The sequence below is a fragment of the Silene latifolia genome, chromosome 1 (genome assembly GCF_048544455.1).
Source record: "Silene latifolia isolate original U9 population chromosome 1, ASM4854445v1, whole genome shotgun sequence".
NCBI lineage: Eukaryota > Viridiplantae > Streptophyta > Magnoliopsida > Caryophyllales > Caryophyllaceae > Silene > Silene latifolia.
In genome coordinates this window covers 2,080,825-2,106,041 of record NC_133526.1, presented here as the reverse complement: position 1 = coordinate 2,106,041, position 25,217 = coordinate 2,080,825, and the positions used below count along the sequence as shown (strand labels likewise).

The 25,217-nt window shown below is 43.1% G+C and overlaps 3 protein-coding genes across 4 annotated transcripts in view; 1 reads left to right on the top strand and 2 right to left on the bottom strand.

Annotated features, from left to right (window-relative positions):
* The first annotated feature begins 1,347 nt into the window (after positions 1–1,347).
* LOC141592618 (uncharacterized) overlaps positions 1,348–25,217 on the top strand; it is a 48,574-nt gene continuing 24,704 nt past the window's right edge. The window contains exon 1 of the mRNA XM_074413362.1: positions 1,348–1,630. Coding sequence (XP_074269463.1) covers positions 1,380–1,630 — 251 coding nt within the window. The 5' untranslated portion in view covers positions 1,348–1,379. The remainder of the gene's footprint in view (positions 1,631–25,217) is intronic.
* Positions 3,729–6,718, bottom strand: LOC141592596 (putative nucleoredoxin 2). Its single transcript, XM_074413336.1, has 2 exons — positions 6,606–6,718; positions 3,729–5,446 (listed from the first exon to the last, which is right to left on the bottom strand). The coding sequence occupies exon 2, from the start codon at positions 4,983–4,985 to the stop codon at positions 4,029–4,031; it is 957 nt and encodes a 318-aa protein (XP_074269437.1). The 5' UTR covers positions 4,986–5,446; positions 6,606–6,718; the 3' UTR covers positions 3,729–4,028.
* LOC141592554 (putative nucleoredoxin 1) lies at positions 6,246–10,179 on the bottom strand. 2 transcript variants are annotated; one of them, XM_074413290.1, is made up of 3 exons: positions 10,046–10,179; positions 8,235–9,839; positions 6,246–8,020 (listed from the first exon to the last, which is right to left on the bottom strand). In XM_074413290.1, the coding sequence occupies exons 2-3, from the start codon at positions 9,769–9,771 to the stop codon at positions 6,933–6,935; spliced, it is 2,625 nt and encodes an 874-aa protein (XP_074269391.1). In that variant the 5' UTR covers positions 9,772–9,839; positions 10,046–10,179; the 3' UTR covers positions 6,246–6,932. The 2 variants fall into 2 exon arrangements, with proteins under 2 accessions (XP_074269391.1, XP_074269399.1); XM_074413298.1 differs by having other exon boundaries at positions 10,075–10,157.

The following is a 25,217-nucleotide window of genomic DNA, read 5'->3' as shown; positions in this document are numbered from 1 at the left end:
CGTTTGCGAGCTGCGGATATCAAAGCTTATATTTTATAAACTTTATATTTGTTTTGAATATTAAATGACAATAAAATAAATAAAATCATTTCTTGAAAAATTTATAATTAAATTAATAAAATAAATCATACCAATCTCTGAAAGTCGGGAGGCAGTCCTGAGTTGTTGATGCCAAATCATGCAAGACGAGAGATACTGGGATGGATTCAATACACTAAAAATATCATGATTCTGATACTCACGTTTAAATAGACCAATAGAACCCTCATTCGAAATATATTTCGTTGAAATCCACGACTGTAAGAACTTATCGTAATCTTTGCGGTGAAACTCATATAACTGCAAAAAGAAAACAATATCATTAAAGTCAAGATTCATTTAACTTCGTCTTAAAAATAGTAATGAAAAATCAAATTCTAAAAACACGATAAACATAAATTATCAATGTGTAATTAAACAATTAAACAACATACCTATTAAGGGAATATTAACTGCAAATCAAAACCAAAATATATTGCAGTTACAATATGAAAGGTTATATATGTTGGTTCATCTCCGATCCAAGCCCTTTTTTTAATGGGTGGTCATATTTCTACTGGGATAAACTCAAACGCCACGAACTTTTGAAGGCAATAGGTCACATCAACAGATTCCCACAAGGCCACAATCCCACAACACTCTAAATTCGTGGCATTAGTAAAATTAATTGTCATGTACGTTTACATTGTAGAGTGAATGACATATCAATTTATGGGTTAGTATAAGATTTTTTTTTGAAATTGATCTCCAAAGTGTATGTTTCAGAGGCTGAGGAACCTAAGCTCATGAGCGAAGCACATAACATCGCAACTGGTGTAGACATGAACAATTCTGAGGCGGCAATGGGAGCTGATTCATGGGAATATTTAGCGAACAAGCCCATTGTGGCTGTCGACTCCGACAAGTGTACTGTTGCTGGTCCTGGAGTTTTGGGGGGTATGCTGGATCACCAACCTCCTTTGTTTTGACTGTCAAGGATTCTGGTGGGAGGAACATCCCCAATTGGGGTGGACAGATTGTGGTTAAAGTTGTTCCTCGGGTAGAGGTTGGAGGTTCCGACATAGATGGGGTAGTTATGGATCAGGGTGACGGCACGTATTCTGTTACCTATGTTGTCCCTCAAATAGGGTATTATATGGTCAATGTGGAATGTAATGGGTTTCCTATCATCGGTAGTCCGTTTCCTGTGTTGTTCTTCTGTGCAGGTTATTTCATTCTCTCTTTTATGTTGTTTGCTCTTCACTTTTCTATCTGCCATGTGTTACACGCTTCAAGAGTTTTGGTGTTTTGATGCCTTTCTAGTGTCACGCCTAGGTGAATCCGAGAAAGATAAGCCTGAAATGCTGCAGAGAACAGTTCAAGTCAGTAACCTCGTTCCTAATATCACTGCGGAACAATTGAAACGGGTTTTTGGTGTTCGGGCTACTATAGTGGAGTGTACCATCACTGATCCAGAGCACGTTGCTTACATAGAGTACTCAAAACCTGAACAAGCTGCAATAGCTGTACTTGCTCTTAATAATTTGGAACTTGGTGGTCGCCTCTTGAAAGTTGAGATGGCAAAATCTCTTCCTCCTAAACCTGCTACTTCGTCAGCATCTTCTTCCTTGCCATATTTTATTTTTTCTTCCTTCCTTTCTGTGTTCATCTTTCTTTCGTAATACTTGGCTTATATCAATATGGCATCCTTTTTTAAATTCCCCTAAAAAATATGATTTTACAATATTCTATTTTTAAGTTACAATTTTGTTTGAAAAACAATTCGCCTCGCATGCACAAGGTGGATGTTGTTTGCATTATTGTGCATTCTTGTGGTTCTTTTGTCAGTAGTTGCATTGAGTCTGTCTTGTGGTATAGCTCATTTGTTTATTTGTGGAGGGTGGTGGTGGGGGATCTATTTTTCTGTGCCCACGCTATTCCTTTATCTTGATTTAGGCGGTTTGGATAACTGTTTTATATGATGGTTTACCATTTTGGCATAAAGCGATTTATTTTTATTCACAGATCTGATACACATGCCGCTTTATCAATTGAGCGAGGAGGAGAACTGAATGCTATATTAACAACAATGCCAGGGAATGCTACGAATGTACATTGTACCAGAAATGCATCATGAGAGCATCAATTCCTATTTTGTCATTTTCTGCATTTTGTCGGTTTCCTTAATCTTGTCCTCCAAGACAATTTAGGCTATATAATCAAGAGGTAGTAGTAGCTTACTCATATCTAATTTCATGAACAATTCTCTGAGTATATCAGTGTAATTTGGAACCTAGATGATTATTGTCATCACAATTCTACCTTGACAACCTATCAGTAATATTGAACAGTTGCTTTTCCTCTATCAATCTTCTCTAAATTTCTTTATTTACAATAATTACATATTTAAATTAAGCTTCATCATTTGGTATCAGAGGCAGGTTCCTCACGACCCGACTTAGGGATGTCAATCTCACCCGCACCCGTTAAATATCCATCCACCCGATTTAAATAGACGGACGAAAATCCGAAATGGATGAATTATGGATGAAATAAAACACAAAGTAACTGAACTAGAAAAAATCCGAAATGGATGAATTATGGATGAAATAAAACACAAAGTAACTGAACTAGAATCACCCATAATGGTCTGATGGATAGCTTTAGCATGTCATTTGTAGATCGAGCTCTAATAACGGAAGAATTGGACTTGGAAAATATTTTACTAGTATTTTGAAAATTGAAAAGTACATATGGTTCAATATACAAGTGAAAGCCAGCCTTCTCATATTTACAAGGACAGCAAGCATTAAAATACTGACATCACAGCCTCAATACACACGGACGTCGTTGCCGGTAATCTGTACAGCTATCCTTGCTACACAGCTGCTCCTCCACAATCTTGTTTTGGGTGTGTGTGGCACCGAAGCCACATGCAGGAAAGTCTCGCTAAAGCTGCCTGACTTGCCACCCTTACTTTGTAAACCACGCTCGGGTCCGTTAAAATTTGGTCCCCTTTGACACTGGGGTAAGCGTTAAGCGAATACCAGGTAACATAAGACAATGGTGGTGCTACGGCTCCTGCCAACCGTTAGATGCATTTCCTAGTGATCAACAAACATGTGTTAGCTCCAAGTAAATCCTCAAATGAATGCCCAAAGGAACCATTACACCCTTGAAACAAAATTCAAGGTTTATAACTTATAAGGACCAAGAAGACTGAAACATCTTACTGTGAATAAAGTCAACAGCACGGCATATATCATTCATAGACGGAGCAAAGAGATAATCTCTAGTCGGAAGTACAAGGTGATCGATATCATGAGCCTACAAGTTTATCCAGAAACAAATTTATTAGTTGAGATACAAAAGGTTATGGAATCATCTACCAGAGGTCATTATAAATATTATTAAGCGTCTATGATGCAGTGGAGAATGAGGAGTCTAAGAATAAATGGATATGGGTACAACACAACCCATACACAACAGGAGGGGGGGATAAAGGTGCAAGCAGGGAGATAGATCAAGCATTCAAATAGATAAAAATAAAGGAGGGAGATACGTATCTGAGAAACTGAGACGATGATGAAAGGAAGTTCACCGAAAAGAACAGTTAAGACATCCAGAGTATCTGATACCATGAATCATTTAAATAAGCGATAAAATGAATGACACTATTAAGGAGGTAGAGATTACCAGCTAATTCTGCACTCATCTCATTGTGCAGATTATTGCTCAAGGGGAAATCTGGGCAGGAAGAACATACAAGCCGTAGAGCACGTATAGAAGAAATACGGCCATCTTTCCCGAAAGCAATAATAGTACTCACTCCTAGTCTAATTGTTGGTTACCTTTCTTTTGGACACCAAAATTAAGGAAATGAATTTGGACCACACAAAATACCCTACCCCACATGAAATTGAATTTGTACCACACAAAACTTACCAAAAAAGGAAAGAGAAACCAACACCCGACTAGCATCAAAAAGAAAAGAGGAACCAACAATCAGACTAGGAGGGAGTACTACATTTGTCACCCTTTCCAAATATTGTCCTTGTCACATAATCAGAGTGATTAGGGTCCCAAGGGTATACCAACCATGGCATTTCACAAGAATTTCCAATATCTTGGATAGATGATGCATCTAAGCCAACAAAGGCCATATCAAAATTAGGATCAAATGCCTGCATTTGACAATAAGAGAAGACTTTATCGAAACAATTGCAAGAGTGGTCCTTTGCACAGTGAAGATAGAGAAAAACAGTTTTGCCTTGAAGCGCTGTGACAGGAACCCGATGAGTAAACCCATAACCCATCCAGAGAACATAATCAAGTGAGCTGTAAACCAACAACGACTCTAGGGTTACTGCCCTAAGCCTCTCCACTTCCCTATTGACCAGGAACTGGCTAGAGAAGGGATATGCACTTGCACCGTGGTGGCGCACAACTACTTCACCATGAAGTTCCACATACTCACATTTGGGACCTAAAATTATCAACCGATCATCCGCAACTTGGTGAAATAGCCGCGAGAGACTTCTGCTTACCCAGTTAATGAAGGGGAACACCCACCAGGATACATTTCGCTCTTTCAAAGTAGAATTGATACTGTATTGGAACAATTGAGGGTCGTCAAAGCAATTAAAAGGCATGTAAACCAGGAGAATCTCAAACTCTAGGCCCAATTCACAGCAATTTTTATGAACATTATCGAGTGTAAGTATCAAATTTCCCGTTTGGCACAGGTACAAACCAACACACTTAAACTGAAGATCAGAAATTGTCACTTCTCCTGGGCCGCCTCCTGGATTCTTACTGAGAGATGTAAAATCGCTAGGGAAAGTTAAGGGCATGGAGCACAAAAAATTTACGAAGGGAACGCCAAGATTTGCGGGACATTCCAGTTTCTTCGCGCTGGGAAATCCACGAGAGCCACTCAGAAGTAAAGGGAAAGGCGTCAACTCCATATTTGAACAAAAAGTCAAGAGGTTTGTGCCACTCAACCGTTTGGGCTCGATTTACCAACAAACCATGGGGATAACAGGCGAGGGGCATGGTGGGTCCTAATCTACGGTTGTATTTGGGAGTTAGACAGAATGAGGGGAAACTGGAAATGAAGTCAGACAAGGCAGCATCTTGATCATCACAGTAAGTGAAACAGTCTACAAATATAATAAGTTCGAAAGCACCAAAGTCATGCATCTCAGATGATACAACAGACAGCCTGGGCAAGAGCAACAGCGCGTGACAAGAGAGCAGGCAAAAAAACCATAGCATCACCACTTTTCCGTTCATTACATCATAACATTAACAATTTCATGATCATTGCGAACCAAACCCGGAAGTTCACGAGTACGATCAATTAAGAACCTTGCAAGATCAAAAGGAGTTCCTCTCATAAAAAACAATGGTTGTTCCTCCATGCCTGCTGCTTATTTTCAATTTAATCAAACAGAACAAAAACAATATCAATTTATAAATAAGCCAACCAAATTAAACTAAGCATTTGACTGATTTGACGTATTAATACGTGGTTAAGATCAACCGGCAAGTCTTGCTTTGACATCTCACAACCCCTATCCTTTATAACATCATTTACATCGGTTTATAAGGCATCATAAGCTCATGACCGTCACAACTAAATATTTGTGATTATTCATCTAGCTAATAAATCATGATTCCTAATACACCCAAACCCTACCCTTTTTTTTCTAACTTTTCCTCCTTTTTTGTAGAAGTAACTTAAACAAAGACGGCGAGGACGAAGAATCCATCAATGTCAGTATATATGAGTATATAATAAGTGGGTAATATATATAACCAAACTCGCAGTAATCTTCATACAAAATCCTACCAAGTATTTCTTATATATAAGTTAACTATCTTCCACTTTTATATTAAAATTAGGAAAGTATTCCCTAATTTGTATATATATTTTTTTTAATATAATACATATTAACTATTTTCAATATTTCTATTAGAATTACAAAATATTCATTAAATATGATGAAAACTTCGATATAATCTAAAAAAAACCTTAAATATTTGTAATCTCCTACTTTACGGAGTATTAAGTATAATAATTTACAAAATTTTAGAATTTTAAAGAGATTAATAACAATAAGAATTTTATGGATTCTCGATCAAAAGGCGTATTTATAATCAAAGTTTGAAACTTTAACCTCAACACTCAAATGGGTAGAAGTAGAACATATATACAAATGAAGTAAAACAAATGACAAATTTTGATTATTATTTTTCCCTAAATAAAATCACGATTGTAATTACATTTTCTCATTTTCTTCAAAATTACACCCAAAACAACAATTCACCTTGCAATAATTTGGGAAAATTTTTAAGACCGAGAAGACATATACTAAAACAAGGGAACCCCATCTAAAACAAATGTAAAATAAACATTATAATCAACAATACTAGCTCAAAACTACGACATTAACATTATTGAGAGACCGTTTCACATGAGAATTAGTAACTACGCATGCTGACGATCACCAAACTAATGAGCACCGGTCAATGTCATTGCTCAAAATAACAGATAGCCAAAGGTATATAACAAAGCAACGAACCTTGATAATAGTCCAATGCTCCATCATAGAATGTCGGATGCAGTGCAGCAAGTGCGGTGTAGTTACACTGCAACACGATATCTGCTCTTAAATTCTAAAACGACTCTTTCTAAAAGTCCACTACCATCACTTGAAGATGAAACTCGACTCATTTTTTGAAGCTTTCCAAACTGACGTATGAAATATGCACCATCGGGATCTACAACTCCATTGCCCACAATGATCAGCTCCTCTTCAATGGGAGATTTCAAAAGTCGTACTAGCTTGCGGCTCACCGAACCCTTATAGGGTAATACCCACCATGACATATTCCTCTTCCTCAAGGCACTAGTTAGTAGTTATATGCTTCTGGAACACCTCCGGGTCCGAGTTTGTAACAGTAAAAAGACAACAAACTACCACGATCTCAAATTCAATGTTATTAGCTATACAGACTTGATGCAGCTCGTGAAGCATAGGTATGGATTCCCCACATAAGCACAAATACACACCCACCAGCTTCTTTTTAAGTTGATTGATAGACATCTTCTCATAATAATCCGCACCTCCCGGGTTCTCTGCGGATGAGCAGTCAAACAGTTGCTCAAGGGACTGAAGGTTCCATGATTTGCGACATTCTTCATGAAATATTTTCACACAGTCTTCTTCAGTGAAAGGAAATGTGTCTACCCCATAGCATTGCATATCATACAAGGTTTTGTGCCATATAACCTTCCTTTCATCCGCACGCAGAAATAGACCTTGCGGAGAACTTGAAAAGCCGAGCGAACAGCATATAAAATCACGAGATTCTGAGTCCCAGAAGGGAACCACAAGGCACAGTGAAGGGAAACCAGACAACATGTGAATGAAGCTTGACTCATCAGCTTCAAAATCCCTACTCATCTTAAAGACTAAGACCATCTCAAAAGCATCACCGTACTCATCATACAACTCAGAGCAGGTGTCCGAAACACCTCTATATACCAATGAAAAATCGCTATGGAAATAAATGGGGCAGCAAAGGCAACAAATCATTACCCATTTTTTATCCCCAAGACGCTCAACTTCAAATCGAGATTTACAAACATCATTGCGAACCAGGTACTGCCGGTTATCAGCTGAGAGGAAGGAAATGACATCAAAATTACTAGTGTCGATATTGGCAATTCTATCGAAGATCGTCTTAGGGTACTGCGCATACTCTTCGTTCACAGCGATATAATCAGTTTTGGACGCTAAATATTGGCGTCGCTCATCGTAATCAACACAGTCATAAAAGTCGTGCATTTCTGATGGTTTCGTTCTCTCACTAACTGGAAGACCAGGAAAAAAGTGTTCTTCTCCAAGCAAAGGAAAAAGTGCCTTGACGTGATTTCGGGATTCGATAGAATGCTTGCAAAGATTACTTGGAAAAGCATGCACCACCTTACTCCCTGCATAATAATTAAATTAAGTTATAAAAATAACAAGTCAAAGAACTAACGACAAGACGGAAAATTGTCATATGTCAAAACCGCCAATATTTTCTAAATCCCTGATGAAAGGAAGTTTAGGGAAAAGAACAGTTAAGACATACAGAGTAACTGATACCGAAAACCATTTAAATAAGCGATAAAATAAATGACACTATTAGAGGCTAGAGATTACCAGCTAATTCTGCACTTATCTCATTGTGCTGATTATTGCTCAAGGGGAAATCTGGGCAGGAAGCACATACAAGACGTAGAGCACATAGAGAAGAAATATGGCCATCTTTCCCGAAAGCAATAATAGTACTACATTTGTCACCCTTTCCAAATATTGTCCTTGTCACATAATCAGAGTGATTAGGGTCCCAAGGGTATACCAACCATGGCATTTCACAAGAATTTCCAATATCTGGGATAGACGATGCATCTAAGCCAACAAAGACCATATCAAAATTAGGATCGAGTGCCTGCATTTGACAATAAGAGAAGAGTTTATCGAAACAATTGCGAGAGTGGTCATCTGCACAGTGAAGATAGAGAAAAACAGTTTTGCCTTGAAGCGCTGCGACAGGAACCCGATGAGTAAACCCAGAACCCATCCAGAGAACATAATCAACTGAGCGGTAAACCAACAATGACACGAGGGTTACTTCCCTAAGCCTCTCCACTTCCCTATTAACCAGGAGCTCCCGAGAGAAGGGATATGCAGTTGCACCGTGGTGGCGTATGACTGCTTCGCCATGAAATTCCACATGCTTAGATTTGGGATCTATGATTATCAGACGATCATCTGCATCTTGGTGAGAGAGCCGCGAGAGCCTTCTGCTTACCCAGTTAGTGAAGGGGAACACCCACCAGGATATATTTCGCTCCTTCAAAGTACAGTTAATAAAGTCTTGGAACGATTGAGGGTCGCCGTCGTATCGGAAAGGCATGTACACCAGGATAATCTCAAACTGTAGGCCCAATTCAGAGCAATTTTTATGAACATTATCGAGTGTAGGTATCAAATTTCCTGTTTGGCACAGGTACAAACCAACACACTTATCGTAAAGATCAAAAATTGTCACTTCTCCTGGACCGCCTCCTGGATTCTTACTGAGAGATGTAGAATAGCTAGGGAAAGTTAAGGGCATGGAGCACAAAAAATTATAAAGGGAACGCCAAGATTTGCAGGACATTCCAGTTTCTTCGCGCTGGGAAATCAACGAGAGCCACTCAGAAGTAAAGGGAAAGGCGTCAACTCCATATTTTAACAAAAAGTCAAGAGGTTTGTGCCACTCAACCGTTTGGGCTCGATTTACCAACAAACCATGGGGATAACAGGCGAGGGGCATGGCGGCTCCTAATCTACGGGTTAATTTGGGAGTTAGACAGTATGAGGGGAAACTGGACATGAAATCAGACCAGGCAGCATTTTTATCGTCAAAGTCAGTGAAACAGTCTATAAAAATAATAAGTTCGAAAGCGCCAAAGTCATGCATTTCAGAAGATACCAGAGATACGGCCTGCGCAACAGCAACAGCGTGTGACGAGAGAGGCAGACTGAAAAAACATAGCATTACCACTTTTCGATTCATAACATCATAAACATTAACAATTTCATTATCATTGCGAACCAAAGCTGGAAATTCATCACCAGTACGATCAATTAAGAACTTTGTAAGATCAAAAGGAGTTCCTCTCAATAAAAACGATGGTTGTTCTTCCTCCATGCCTGCTGCGACGCTTAAGATCGTGATTAATCACATGGTGAAAAATTGCACTTGCATTTCTTCAACAGCTGAAAAATTCACATAAACTAATTGAAATCAAAAAAACTACTCACATGAACCAAATTGACGTTAAGATCGTGATTAATCACATGGTGATTAGTCAGGATTAAATATTAATAACCCTAAAACCCTAAAACCCTAATTTGGGGAAAAATAAGACGAAATTACAACAATCAATGATCATTAAACTAGAAAAAGGATGAAATAAAGTGACCTCGTAAGAATACGTTGAAGCCGGCGTACTGGTGTAATGTTGGCGGCGGTGTGAGTTCAGCGTGGTTGTGGTGCTGAGTTCAGCGTTTCTTGCTTATTTTTTTTTTTTTTTTTTTTTTGCAACAATTGGTCCTTGTTTTTTTTGGACTTAATTTTCTTTCTTAGAAGGTTCCGTTTGGTATTGTATTTCGGGTATCTGATTTGGTCAAATTAGCTTATTTGACCAAAATTTCAGGTATCTAATTTTTTTTTAAGCGTTTTTGACATTTAACCAAATAAGCTACCTGAAATTAAATGTTACCTAGAGTACCGTTTGAGATTTCAGGTACCTGATTTTGTTTAATTTTCCGTTTTTAGTTTTTTACCCACTAAATCTATACTACTCCCTCTAATTTTCTTTTATCTTCCCCTTTCTTTTGGGCACAAAAATTAAGAAAGGGAAGAAAGAAGGAATAAAGTAGAATAAAGTATTGTAAGTTGTGAAATTTATAGGTGAGAGAAAATAATAAAGAATGAATAATAAATAAAGAATAGATAAAGTAATGAGAGTTGTTGATTTTTAGGAGAGAGAAATTAATAAAAAATGAATGAAACTTACCAGGAAAGAGAGAAGATAATCAAACTTGTGTGAAAAAAGGAAAGAAAGAAGATAATAGGAAATTGGAGGGCGTATTAAATAATTATCATAATTATCATCTCCTTTTATACTATCAAAATCATTTATCTTTTCAGTTAGTTTGTCAAACATTTTTTTATATTATCAGTTACCTTATCAGTTCTTAATTTTTAGCTACCTTATCAGTTATCTTTTTCAGGTTTCAGCTAACTTTTCATGTTTCAGCTACCTTTTCAGTTAGTTTTACTAAACAAAACCTAAGTTTAGTGTTCAGTTCAGCTCCATTAAGTTACGTTCAGTTCAATTTCATTCAGTCCAGTTCAGTTCAGATTAATTTATTTCAACATTAGAATTATTATTCTTATTTTATATTCTTATTGATATCATTATTATTATTATATTAATTTATTTCCAATTGTTATTATTATTACTATATTATTATTATATTTATTATTAATTAATTCGTATTGCTTATATTATTATATTTATATTTAATTTATTATGTATTATTATAATACTATGATTAATGAGAATATTAGTAGTATTGATATTTATTATTGTTGTTGTTATTATTATTATTATTATTATTAGAATAATAATAATAATGATAATAATAACGATAATAATAATAATAATTTATGAATACTATTAATAATAATGAATATATTAATAAGGTAGTTATAATAATAATAATTATTATTATTATTATTATTATTATTATTATTATTATTATTATAACTACCTTATTAATATATTCATTATTATTAATAGTATTCATAATACGTACCCCAAAAAAAAATTATTCATAATATATTTATTATTATTATACTTAATATTATTATATTAATGAGTTATAATATTATATTTATTATTTTATTATATATCCATTATTATTAATAACATATTTGTTATTATTATATTATTTATTTTTTAGCTTTTACTATTAATATATTATATTATTATTGATAATGTTATTATTTATATTATTCATATATTATTATTATTAATATATTTAATATTATATTACTAATTTATTTTTTATGTATTTTATTAGATTATTATTATATTAATATATTATTATTATTAATGAATACTATTATTATAATATTTGTTATTATTATTGGTGATGAGGCATATTCTGCACCGCTGACCAAGTCAACATATTGAACAAGGTCAAAGATATCCACAGCAAGTCAACGACTTAGACAGCCTAGCCGATGCAGCCCGTCGGCCCGTTAGCCTGGGTCTCGGCATGACAACCTGCCAGCCGGGACACATACCCGCGTACTCATATCCAAGACCCCTCGGCGGTGAGTCAACATGGCCCGCCGGCCTGCCATAGGTCCCTCGGCCGAGGGGTAGATCAGTCTTTCCACCTGCTAGCCACTTGGCCACTTGGCCACTACGTGACAAAAGGTGAAAGCCTATAAATACTCCTCAACCTTCATTGAGGAAAGGATCCCACAACTGAACCAAAATACACTATTCATCTAGTAATATCTTCCTTATCTCTCTACAATACATACCTAGCCAAGTAACACAACTTAATCCTTTGAGTTTACTGACTTGAGCGTCGGAGTGAGTACGCTTGGCACAAAGCCAAGCCCTCAGTTCGTTCATTGTTGCAGGAGAGGCCGAGAGGAACGATAAAGGCAAGAAGGGTTCAACTCAAGACATTATTCTACAAGCCACGGGTGGTAACGATACTTGCTCTGGAATTACACCCGGAACAATTGGCGCCGTCTGTGGGGAAAGACACTAGAAGCTAGTCACATTCATTCCCAAACAAAAAAAAAACAACAAAAACCCACCCAAAAAGCTAAGAAAATGTCGAAACAACAAGACGCAGTCGTGACCGACGAAACCGCATTCTACCAAGATGATACTTTCAACAATTCTGGAGTCGTGCAGCCCTCCACCGGCGGAGTAATCCAACCAGAGTTCGGGATGCCAATAATACCCGACACGCCGCTGCTAGCCAACCAGGTCACCATCATGGGACATGTGGTTGACGTAGCAAAACTGAAAATGCTCCTGGACCTAATCAGTAATACGCCGGCTCACACTGTCACGCCGACAAGAGCGGCGGAAACCGTCCAGGAGACCAGGGCCCAAAACGTGACTCCGAGAAATTTGAACGGAGCACTAGGAGAAGCTGACCCAGTCAAGACGCCGGGGGAGCCCAAAGTGGGCGCGGCAGACCTAAGTCCTTCCCGCACTCGTGGGAGGACAGCGTCCCCGCCGCACGAACGAGGCTTACCCCAAAGGAGCCAGAGGAGTCCGACTCAACAGAGTTGGAGGAGAAGTCCAAGCCGAAGAAGGAGTCCTTCCCGCTACGAGGAGAGGAGCCGGATTAGGAATGCGAGGAGCCGATCGCCGCGTGTCGTTCGGCACGTGGTCAGACAGCCCCTCAGCGCCTACGTCCTAGAAGTCCAGGTGCCGACTAAGCTCAAGTTGCCACCTCTGTCATACAAGGGAGATAGCGATCCAGCCGACCACGCTGAGGCTTTCGAGTCTTACATGTCGGTATGGGAGCAGCCCGATGAGGTGCAGTGCCGAGTTTTCCCAACAACTCTGCATGGAATGGCTCAAAGTTGGTACAAGGGGCTTCCCGACGGCTCGGTATACTATTACGCCGACATAAGGGACGCCTTTATAGCCCAGTACTCTTGCAACAAGAGAAGGGCCGTGGAGACATCGGACCTCCTAACTATCAAACAGGAGGGAGGCGAGTCTCTACGGAGCTATGTGAAGAGGTTCGACGGAAAGGTCCAGCAGATTCGGGAAATCAATCCCGAATCGCGCGGCCTTCGAGCGATGAAGGGCCTCCCAAGGGGAGATTTAAAAAATGAGCTCATCAAGTGCGGAGGCCTGGGTTTGGACGCCGCCAGAAAGTTGGCCGACCAAGCCATCAAGGTAGAGGACTATCACAAGACCTGGGTAGGCCCCAGCGAGGCTGAGCACTCAGAAAAGAAGAGCCGCCGGGAAGACAACCCGGATGGAAGACGCCGTGACAACAACGGGTCACGGTCCGATGAAAGACGCCGTGAGAATAATAGGTCACGGTCAGACAAGTCTGCCTGGAAACAGAGCTCGGCGGATGCCGGGGGGAGCTCGGGAACGTACTACAAAAAACGGTACGATGATCACACCCCCCTAGTCGTGTCGGCCGCCGAGGTCTTCGCTTTGAGCAAGAATGAGGGCCAGAAGTGGGAAAGACCCCCTAGGCCAAGGAGTGACGGTGACACGAGCCAGTACTGTGAGTACCACGGCCACACCGGACACTTAACCAACAATTGCCGACATCTGAAGGATGCCATTGAAGAACTGATCCGGAAGGGGTGCCTCGGCAAATATGTTGCCAGAGGCCAAAAAACAGATGTCGGCGGATCAAATAGCAAGTCTGTTTCTGAGCGAGTAGGAGTAGTCAATGTCGTCATCGGGGACAACGAGAACGGTGGGTCCGCTCATGGGCACAAACGGCACTGGATGAACCATATCGGGCCATCAACTTTGTGCCCAAACACAGCCACCCCCGCTCCCAACATCCCCGATATGACCATCGGACAGGAGGACTATGAGGGAGTCATCGCTCTTCATAGTGACCCACTTATAGTCCGCCTGGACATAGCCAACCACTTGGTGAAGAGGTGCACGATTGACACAGCGCCTACACGAACGTTATGTACGGGAATGCTTTCTCGGCCTCGGCCCCGAGGGTTGAAGATTTGAGCCCCGCACCAACCCGCCGTACTGCTTTTTCGGGGCCGATCTGGTACCCCCGGGGTCGGGGATCGCCGGTGAGGTTCGGCGAGGGAGGTGCGCCAAGAATGTTATGTCCGTCGTAGTCATCGACGGCACGTCCGCCTACAACGTTCTCATAGGTCGGGTCACTTTGAGCGAAATCGATTTGTGATATCCATCCGGGCCACGACATTGATATATGTCTCGGACCGGGGAGGCGATAAACTCGTCTCGAAGAACGAGGAGGATCCCGATTTATGGGAGGTTTACGCTAATGGCCCCTCCGCGACGAATAGCTCGAAGGCCGACATCGTTATTATCAGCCCAAACGGAGACGTGTTTGAGCACGCCTTGAAGCTTACCTCATTGGCCTCAAACAATGAATCCAAGTACGAGGCGGTGATAACCGGAGTTGAGCTAGCTAAAACCGTCGGGGCAGAGCGTATCATGGTGAAGACAGATTCACTCTTAGTGACCAACCAGATCCGAGGAGAGTGCGAAGCCCAGGACTACGAGACGATAAGATATCTAGTAAGGGTGAGAACTGTCGCTACAGAACTAAAATCCTTCCGGATACAGTACACCCCCAGATCTAGAAACGACCGGACCATCGGCATGGTCGAAGGAGCAGAGACCGAGGAGGTAGAGATCGATCCGGGCCGCACCGTAACCGTCGGTGTCAACCTGGAACCAAAATTCAGAGCCGACCTCCTGGACCTGCTGAGGAAGAATAAAGATGTTTTCGCATACTCAGCCGGCCGAGATGCCGGGCGTGAGTCGGGAGGTGATTGTTCACAAGCTGAACGTACTCTCCACCGCTCGCCCGATCAAGCGAGAGAATGAGGAACTCCTCGGCCGAGAAGGACGAGGCCATCAAAGCCGAAGTAGATAAATTACTAGCGGCGGGTTTCATCATGCCTTGTACTTATCGTGAGTGGTTAGCCAATGTTGTAATGGTGAAGAAGTCATCGGGGGCATGGAGAATGTGTGTAGACTTTACCAACCTTAATAAAGCATGCCCCAAAGATTGTTATCCCTTGCCTCGATTAGATAGTTTAATCGACGCCACGGCGGGCTACACCATGCTGAGCCTGCTGGACGCCTTCTCGGGGTATCACCAAGTGTTTATGGCCGAGGAAGACATGCCTAAGTGCGCATTTATCACCGCCAACGGCACATACATGTACAAAATGATGCCGTTTGGTTTGAAGAACGCCGGAGCAACGTACACGAGGCTGGTGGACAAAGTGTTCCAAAACCAAAAAGGACGAAACATTGAGGCTTACGTTGACGATGCTATTGTAAAAAGCAAGTCCGACAAATGAGCATCCGGCCGATTTACACGAGACATTTTGTTCACTAAGGAAATACAAGATGAAGCTCAACCCAATGAAATGCAACTACGGTGTCCGGGCAGGTAAATTCCTAGGTGTACTTGTCGGTGCGAGGCATAGATGCCAATCCAGACAAAGTCCGAGCAATCCTAGACTTGCCGGAACCAAGGAATCGAAAAAGAGGTTATGATCTTGTAGGGAGAATGGCGGCTCTCGCCCGTTTCATCTCTCGGTCAGCCGACAAGAGCACCCCATTCTTCAAAGTGTTGAAAGGAAATAAAGACTTCAGCTGGGGGAGGAACAGAGCACGGCTTTCAAGCAATCGAAAGCTCATCTTCGACTCTCCCAACTCTGTCTGGCCGATCTTGGGAGACGCTATACCTATACATAAGCGATTACCTCGGCCACGGTCCGCCGTGATCATCGGGGAAGAAGACAAACAAAGAACACCCAATCTACTTTGTCACCATACATGTTGCCCGCCGAGAGAAATTACCCACTAATTGAAAAAGCAGCCTTCGCCGTCGTCGTTGCCACAAGGAAGTTAAAACCCTACTTCGACGCACACCCCGTGACGGTCCCTAACCGATCACCGTTGGAGAAAGCTTTGGAAAAATTCGAACAATCCGGCAGGCTCATCAAATGGGCGGTGGAACTCTCTGGTTTCGGCATTCAGTACAAACCAAGGCCTTCGATAAAGGGGCAAGCACTTGCAGATTTCTGGCCGAATGCACGTATCGGGAAGAGCCAAACCCAGGCATATGGGAGGTCTACACCGACGGCTCCTCCACGACGAACGGCTCAGAGCCGACATCCTTATCATCAGCCCAAACGGGACGAGTTTGAGTACGCCTTGAAATTCACCTTCTCGGCCTCGAACAACGAATCCGAATACGAGGCGGTGATAACCGGAGTCGAGCTAGCTAGGTCTGCCGGAGCGAACACATTGTGTTGAAGACAGACTCACTCATTTGTTGGTTACTAACCAAATCGAGAGGGAGTTTGAGGCTCGGGACGACGGAATGGTAAGGTACCTAGAGAGGGTAAAAGCCGACATAGCAAAGTTGAAATCTTTCCAAATCCGGTGCGTTCCCGGATCCGAGAACAACCGGGCCGACGCTCTCTCCAAACTGGGTCACTCAACCATCAAGAATGTCACCGAACCGTCTTTGGTAGATATCGGGAATGCGAAAAGCATCACCGAGACCGTCGGCATGGTGGGTAACATAGAGACCGAGACAACGTGGATGACTCCGATAATGAAATACAAACTTACAGGTGAATTGCCGGAGGGTCGCAATCCCTCGGCCAAAATAAAAGGATCGCCCAGGTACTTGGTGTTCGAAGGGGGCGTACGGAAGATCCGTAATAAGACCACTCTTGAAGTGTGTCGGTCCCCCCGACGCAGAACCGATCTTGACAGAGATTCACGAAGGCATGTGGACATCACATGGGGGCAAGAACACTAGCCCACAAAGCTCTCCGAGCTGGCTACTTCTGGCCCACCATGCTTCAAGATTCAGAACGAAGACCAAGAAGTGCACGAGCGCCGGATCGATGCATGCCCGGTGATACACGCTCCCTCCAGGGACCTACAACCTGGTTAGTCCCCTTCTTTTCGCACGGTGGGGGATGGACATGCTAGGTCGTTCCCAACGGCCTCCGGAGGAAGGAAGTTCTTAATCGTCGCCGTTGACTACTTCACAAAATGGGTTGAAGCCGTAGCAAGACCGGCGAAGACCACAGCGGCCGTTAGAAAGGTAATGGGAAAATGTTATAACTCGCCGGATTACCCCAAGTTATGGTATTTGACCACGGCCGAGAGTTTTGGAGCGACGATAATGAAGCGGTTAGAAGAGCTTGGCATCAAGTTTGCGTATTCCTCCGTCCGCCACCCACGAGCAACGGGCGGTGGAGGCGCCAACAAAACAATCCTCAGCGGTTTGAAGAAGACGGTTGAAGACCTTAAGGGAAGGTGGGCCGATGAACTACCGGCGTCTGTGGTCCTTCGGACCACGGAGAAAGAAGCAACGGGTTACACCCCCTTCCACTTAGTCTACGGATCCGGCGATCCCGCAATCGAAGCGCGGTGCCAACATTCAGAACGGCCACCTTTAACCCAGTTGAAAACGAGGAGGGCCTAAGAGCCTCCCTAGACCTGGTCGAAGAAAGCCGAGATACGGCACGCCTCAACTTGGCCGTATATCAACCGGATGAAGAGAGCCTACAACCGAAGAGTCCACAAAAGGGACTTAAAAATGGGAGACCTAGTCTTAAGGAAGTCGGCTGCCACCAACAAAGGAAATATTCATGGTAAACTGATGGCCAACTGGGAGGGTCCCTACAAAGTGGTCGAAGAAATGAGGCCGGGTACATACCGGATGACAGACATGGGAGGTGTGCCTTTGATGAGCCATTGGAACACCGATAACTTGAGAAAATACTTTGTATAGCGGCGGAGGTGTCCAAACCCATTGTGGACACCCCAGCGCACGATCATAACAAACCAATAAATCGCCCAAGTTTTCCATCAAAGTGTGTGTCCCCTTCACAAATTGCCAGCAGGCAGGAACTCAAAGAGAAGAACTGCTATCGAAGCCGCAACCCCGATTACCTCGGCCAAAGCCGAGAGCGACGGGGAACACGCCGGTCGATACGCTCAAAAAGAAACGTATACTCAGTGCAATTGAGACGCCAATCTAGCGGTCAATATGCCTACACAGTTACGAACGCTATCGAAGCCGCAACCCCGATTACCTCGGCCAAAGCCGAGAGCGACGGGGAACACGCCGGTCGATACGCTCAAAAAGAAACGTATACTCAGTGCAATTGAGACGCCAATCTAGCGGTCAATCTGCCTACACAGTTACGAACGCTATCGAAGCCGCAACCCCGATTACCTCGGCCAACGCCGAGAGCGACGGGGAGCACGCCGGTCGATACGCTAAAAAAGAAACGTATACTCAGTGCAATTGAGACGCCAATCTAGCGGTCAATATGCCTACACAGTTACGAACGCTAAAGACGTTAAACACAGTTGAGACATGCATTCAAACTGCCTCGGTCATGCCGAGTATAAAAACGAAGGCACTCAATTAATAACGCAAGAAGACAAGTAAAGGATCGTGATCAGAGTCCCGGCCAAGCCGAGGACCAAAAAGATAAAACTTTATTAAAGATAATTGCAAGGAGAGTACAAACGACGGCCGTCCCCATAAGGATAGCCTAAACTCTACCTACCAAAGCTTTACAAAAAGCGAGGAAACAAAAAAACAAAAGGTTACAGACTTGGGATTTGAAGCGCCAAAAAGATGGCAGGGAGAGAAGGCTCAATAATTGGCCCCGAACAGCTAAAGCTATCCGAGACGCCGGGTGAGTCCGGTGACGACCGCCCGTCTCCCTATGCTACGTTCCGCCCTCCGTCGTCGTGGCGCGAGCATCTTTGATGGCCGCTTTGAGGAAGGCTCAACATTTTCAAGTAACTTGACCCTCTCACCCTCCTTCACCTTCGCATCATAGGCCGCCTTGGCCTCGCTATCTCGAGCGCCTTCGATGTCTCCGCCTTCTCTGCAGCCGCTGCCTCCGCAAAGATCGCCTATCTCGTCCAAAAGTGGTCAAATTTATCCCACGGGAAAGAGCCCTCTGGGACGAGTCTTTTTATTGCCTCCCCGGCCGCCTCCTCGGCCTGGTCCCGGAATCTGGCGCACATTTTAGGGAGAAGAACATCTTGAAGCATTTCAATATCCTTCTCCCTTTGAGCAAGGGCAACTGCGCGTCCCTCGAGCGCCTCCGCCTGGTTGTGGGAAGATCCTTCCACTTTTCTCCCTTGGCGACCACGGCGTCATAAGCATCCTTGTACCTGTCCTGCTCCCCCATCATCTTGGCAGTGGCGGCATCAGCTTCCTCCACTTTGGCCCTCTCGGCCCCTAGCAGCTTCTCCATTTCCTCCACGCGCCGGCTGGCAGCAAAGAGATCCAGTTTAGCCTTCGGCTTCCCCCTTGCGCAGAGAGATCAAGTTTAAGCTTCGCGATCGGTGGCGCAGCTTGGCCCATGGTCTTCTCCTGCTCCAAGATGTAGGAGCCGGCTTGTTGGGTCCACTTGGCCATCCTCTTATATAATTTCACACCCTCTGCCACAAGCTCGGAGGGAGGAATCTTCTGAGCCGAGGAGTTGACGGTGACATTTTGTCATCACCCGCCTTCTCGATAGCCTTCTCGTGTCGCTTCCCAATTGCCGTTCGGTGAGAACGGCGGCCGCCGAAGGAGGATCTACAAAAATTTACAGAGCATCCATGTCACCATGCATTGACACATCGTAAAGCCGGTCATCCGGGATGTCCAACGAACCAGCCTAAATCCGAACCACAAGTTAGATCCGTACAGTCGGACCCTCTTCGTTCGAGGGCCGGTGAGTCGATCTTCTCCCGGCAAAGCAATGGAAGCAGACGGAGGCTCTTTTCTCTTCTTCGGAGAAAAGGCCTTAGCAACGGTCACCGCCCCATCAGCGATTTCGATGACCTCCACAGGCTCTGAACCACTTTCGGGGTCGAAGAGGGAGGCGCGACGCCGCCGCCAACACCGGACGCCGCCTTCCTTGTTCTCTTTGACACGCCCCGAGAACCCTTGCGGGCCGCCGCCGGATCTAGCGACTTCAATTTTGCTTATCCATGAGTTCGTTGGGAGACGGTCTCACGATCACGCAAGTCGGCCCGTAGGATCTTTGTATAACGACCTTCCCGTCTTTGTCAAGCCCTAACCTCTCCAAGTCCCTCTCGGACAGATCCTGACCAAACCGATCTGCAAGAAATCAAATAAAAGTTACATAAAAGAAAAACAAGGTTCCAAAACAGAATATAGCAAGCAAAGGTGGGCCTCACACCGACCCCACTCACCCTGGTTGAGGGCGGTATGAGGCGACGCGGCAAAGCATCTCGTCTCGAAGAATGATCCGAGTTGGGGCAGCCATCCTTTCTCGGCGTCAAACAAATGCATCGCCCGCTTCTCATCCGCGGTAAGGGGGACCAACGAAGCGTCCATCTTAACCTTACCCCGGGAGATACACTTCTCGTATTCTTCCGGGGTCTCACACCGAAGTAAACGGGGCTCGGGAAAGACCGTGGCAATGGGTAGTCCTCCGGCACTTGAACGTACACCCATCGCGTTGCCGGTCTTTGCAAGAAGTAAGCTTGTTCACGGAGATATAGCCAGGCTCCGTCTGCACGCTGTACCACCCCACTTTACCGGCAATTGACGGCCGTAAATGATGAAGGTGGCGGAATAAGTTGACTGTCGGGATCTCCCCCCTAAAAAGACAGAGCCACACAAAGCCAACTATCGTCCTCATGGCCAGCGGATGTAGTTGGGCCACAGCGACGTTCATGGCTTTGATGATGGCCGCGACATATTTATTTAGAGGAAACCGCAGCCCGTACTCCAGGTGCCTGATATACACGCCGGTGTGACCCGGGGGAGGGCAACAGACCACCTGACCCTTCTTAGGGATAACAATCTTGTACCCCTCACCAAGGGAGAAATGGTCTCCGAAAAATGTCTCGCCGGAACAACTGGCGAACTTATGGGACCAATCACGGTCAAGACTAGTCGTGCAGGGCTCGCCGTGATCCGGGATAGACAGCCTCCCACCATCAGAAGGAGTCCTCTCATCCTCACCAGCATCGTCATCCTCATCCTCCCGTTCCTCCAAAATTGGCGGATCGACTACGGGAGAGGGAGACCTAGGGCCCCCAAACCTTATCGGGATGGCGTCTAGCATCCCCTCCCCATCAAGACGCAACGGGGAACCCCCCGGCGCAGAAGTGCTAGTCCCGGCGTCAGCAGAAGACATAATAGCAATAATTATTTAACAAAATAAAAAGTGAAGAAATTTGTTTGTTTACCTTGAAGAAAAACACTCGCCGGAGTAATAACTCTGAAAATTAGAAGACAAGGAAGCCCTTGAGAGTTTAGAGAGAAGAAAAATTTTGGAGAATGAAATTGGTGGCCAATTTCACGGAATAACTGCCCTATTTATAGGGAAAAGCCCATAAAGAAGGACCAATCAGCGAATGTTGACCCATGAAGCGTCATCCAATCGCGCGTGCGGACACGTGTCGGACATGCAACCACGGGATGTCAATCGTTTGCAACGATTAGACGTCAATCAATGCAACAGTGACCAAGCGTCTTCAACACGCCCATTCATATCTCTCCGCCTATTCACCTTCCTCAACAAATTCCCAAGCATCTGTTCTCCGCCGGCCACTCGATCAACCAAGCTAGGTAGCGCCGGCCGGGGGCAATCAAAAGCAACCGGCACTCTCAACCCTGGTCTCGGCCAGCGTCACTTTCTTTTCCACATCGGATACCCTTTACGCATCCATATGGAGGGGGGATATGGTACGGCCTAAGGTAGACCAGGCCGAGGTAAAAGAAGCCGCCGCAGAAGAAGCCAATGCAGAACATTTGTTACAAATTACTTGCGCAGAATATACGCTCAAACGTACATCGGAGCCCATACCACGGCATAGACTACGCTGGGGGCAAATTGATGGGGCATATCGCACGCACCGACCGACCAAGTCAACATATTGAACAAGGTCAAAGATATCCACAGCAAGTCAACGACTTAGACAGCCTAGCCGATGCAGCCCGTCGGCCCGTTAGCCTGGGTCTCGGCGTGACAACCTGCCAGCCGGGACACATACCCGCGTACTCATATCCAAGACCCCTCGGCGGTGAGTCAACATGGCCCGCCGGCCTGCCATAGGTCCCTCGGCCGAGGGGTAGATCAGTCTTTCCACCTGCTAGCCACTTGGCCACTTGGCCACTACGTGACAAAAGGTGAAAGCCTATAAATACTCCTCAACCTTCATTGAGGAAAGGATCCCACAACTGAACCAAAATACACTATTCATCTGGTAATATCTTCCTTATCTCTCTACAATACATACCTAGCCAAGTAACACAACTTAATCCTTTGAGTTTACTGACTTGAGCGTCGGAGTGAGTACGCTTGGCACAAAGCCAAGCCCTCAGTTCGTTCATTGTTGCAGGAGAGGCCGAGAGGAACGATAAAGGCAAGAAGGGTTCAACTCAAGACATTATTCTACAAGCCACGGGTGGTAACGATACTTGCTCTGGAATTACACCCGGAACAATTGGTATTACTGTTATTATTATTATTAGTATAATCTTTTTATTATTATTTCAATTCAGTTCAGTTCAATTCAGCTCCATTAAGTTTAGTTTAGTTCAGTTCAGACAATTTCAGTCCAAAAAATCAGAGCCTTAGTCTTCCTATAGACGGGTATATCCGTCTATTACTATAGACGGGTCAAATACAATGAAAGTGGTGACATGTTTTTACCCCCACCAGCCCATTTGTTGTTTGTCCTATTAAGAAAGTGTTATTTTATTTGGTCGTCTTTTATTATAGACGGATAGTATCCGTCTATAATGAGAATTTGTGTTCTTGCAAATATGCCGAGTTTGAAAAGACAAGGTTTTATTATTGTCTTACTTTTTTAATAATTAAATAAAGGGTAATGATGGTTGTATTTAAGCATTAAATACCTTCTAAATTTGGTACTAATTTTGGAATTAAGAACCAAATTACGCATTTACCAACGTAATTAATGCATATATATTAAGTATTTGTTTCGTCTTTTAACTTCTTAAATACAAACCAAAGGGTTTTATTTATCAATTCCCTTAAATAAATGGGTCTTTTTTAATTGTGTTTAATTGGCACACGATAAGAATTGCCTAAATTCAAATTAATGCCCCTAATTAATTTATAATTTTTGTCATAGAATATTGCCAGACCGGCAGTCCTTCACCGCGCCATCCTCAAATCTCCATTGAAGACTGCCACCTTAGATTGCAGTCTACCTCTGACGCCTCCACCCACCAGACGACCTCCTTATTCGCCATCATCACTCATTCCTCTATCACCGAACTACCACCTTCCCCATAACTACCACCACCTCCGTCCTAGGTGGAGAAATAATTGGTCGACGATATTTAGTACTTCCTCCATTTCATTCAATTCCATACATTTGCCTTTTTGAGCACTATTCACAGGTAAGGAGAATTTTCGATACAACTTCTAATATATAGCATAAAATATAGTCATGTGAGATCTTGTTTTAATTGTCTTACCGAGTACATTGTAAATAATAAATTTTTATAATTTTTACTAATATGTAACTAAAGATATGAACAAAAGAAAACGAGCATTGATATACGTGTATAAAGTAAATGTATGGAATTGAATGAAATGGAGGAAGTAGTTCATTATTTCAAATATCGTTGACCAATTACTTAAAATAGATTTGATGGATTAGCTTAATTACGTTAATGATGTAAATCGTTGTGGGCATGTTTTAATAAATACCTTCTTCTTGCACTCCTAGCCGGCTGCTAGTGGTCTGCCCGGCTGGGAGTTCTCTGTAAGAATTAGCTCTTTTTCCCTTCTTCAATTACTCTCAGCCTGCTGACCGGCCGCCGGTGGCCTGTCCAGCTAGGAGTTCTCTGTAAGAATTTCCACCTTTTCCTTGGTTAAGTGTAGGGAGAGTCCCAGCCGGTGCGGGGGACCGGCTGGGAACCTCTTATCAGCTTTCATTCCTCTTCTCTTCATGCTTAGCTTCCCGAACCATCTCCATTGCTCTGATTCCTCTATTTCCGTCCCAAATCCTGCAAAACGGGCATAATATCATAGACTAGGGAATCGCGTGCAAAATGCAAGGTAAGATACACAAAACCGACTCAATCGGAGTTAAAACGCAAGAGAATGAAGAGGAGAAATGGTGTAAATAAATCATATATCAAAGTTAATGTCTCTACCTTTTAGTCTTAATGTCACCCTGTCAACTAAAATACAACAGAATATGTAAAGGCACATGTTGTATATGTAGTTAATGTTTACACTTTTCTACCTAATGTCTCCCCGTCAATTATAGTAGGTTAGATTATTTGAAGGCACATGTTGCATTTCTAATAAATGTGTCTACTTTTTGTCCTAATGTGACTGTAATCCCCATAAAATGTAGTGCAAAATAGTGGCGGAATCACTGTCGAATTGGATTAAAAACACAATGTTAAACTAAAAACTCAAACTTGAATTATTATAAATATAATCCAAGGGAACATTCCCAAAACGGTAAGTCAATACAAATGTCACTTTTACTAAAAAGGGATAAAAATTAAAACCTCAAAAGTGTTTAACAAATTCAACATAAATAAAATAAAAGTGTAGGATCTACTACTCACTAGCTCTCATTTGAACCCCGACAAAATCCAACACATGTCATGTTAAATACATAACAGCCACAATCAGTAGGGAGTAACTCAGGCGTTCTCCCAGCCACATTTCATCAAGTTGAACAAGTAATGCTAAAATAACAAAATACTTGAAAACTGAAAACATTAATAAATAACATTTGTTAAAACTTAATAAAGTAATAAACATTTCAAATTCAT

Excerpts from the sequence above, each read along its gene's own strand:
- LOC141592596 (XM_074413336.1), bottom strand. The coding sequence starts at position 4,985 with ATGGAGTTGACGCCTTTCCCTTTACTTCTGAGTGGCTCTCGTGGATTT.
- LOC141592554 (XM_074413290.1), bottom strand. The coding sequence starts at position 9,771 with ATGGAGGAAGAACAACCATCGTTTTTATTGAGAGGAACTCCTTTTGAT. Across the intron at positions 8,021-8,234 it reads GATAAGTGCAGAATTAGCTG|GGAGTAAGGTGGTGCATGCT; the intron begins GTAATCTCTAGC and ends ATTATTATGCAG.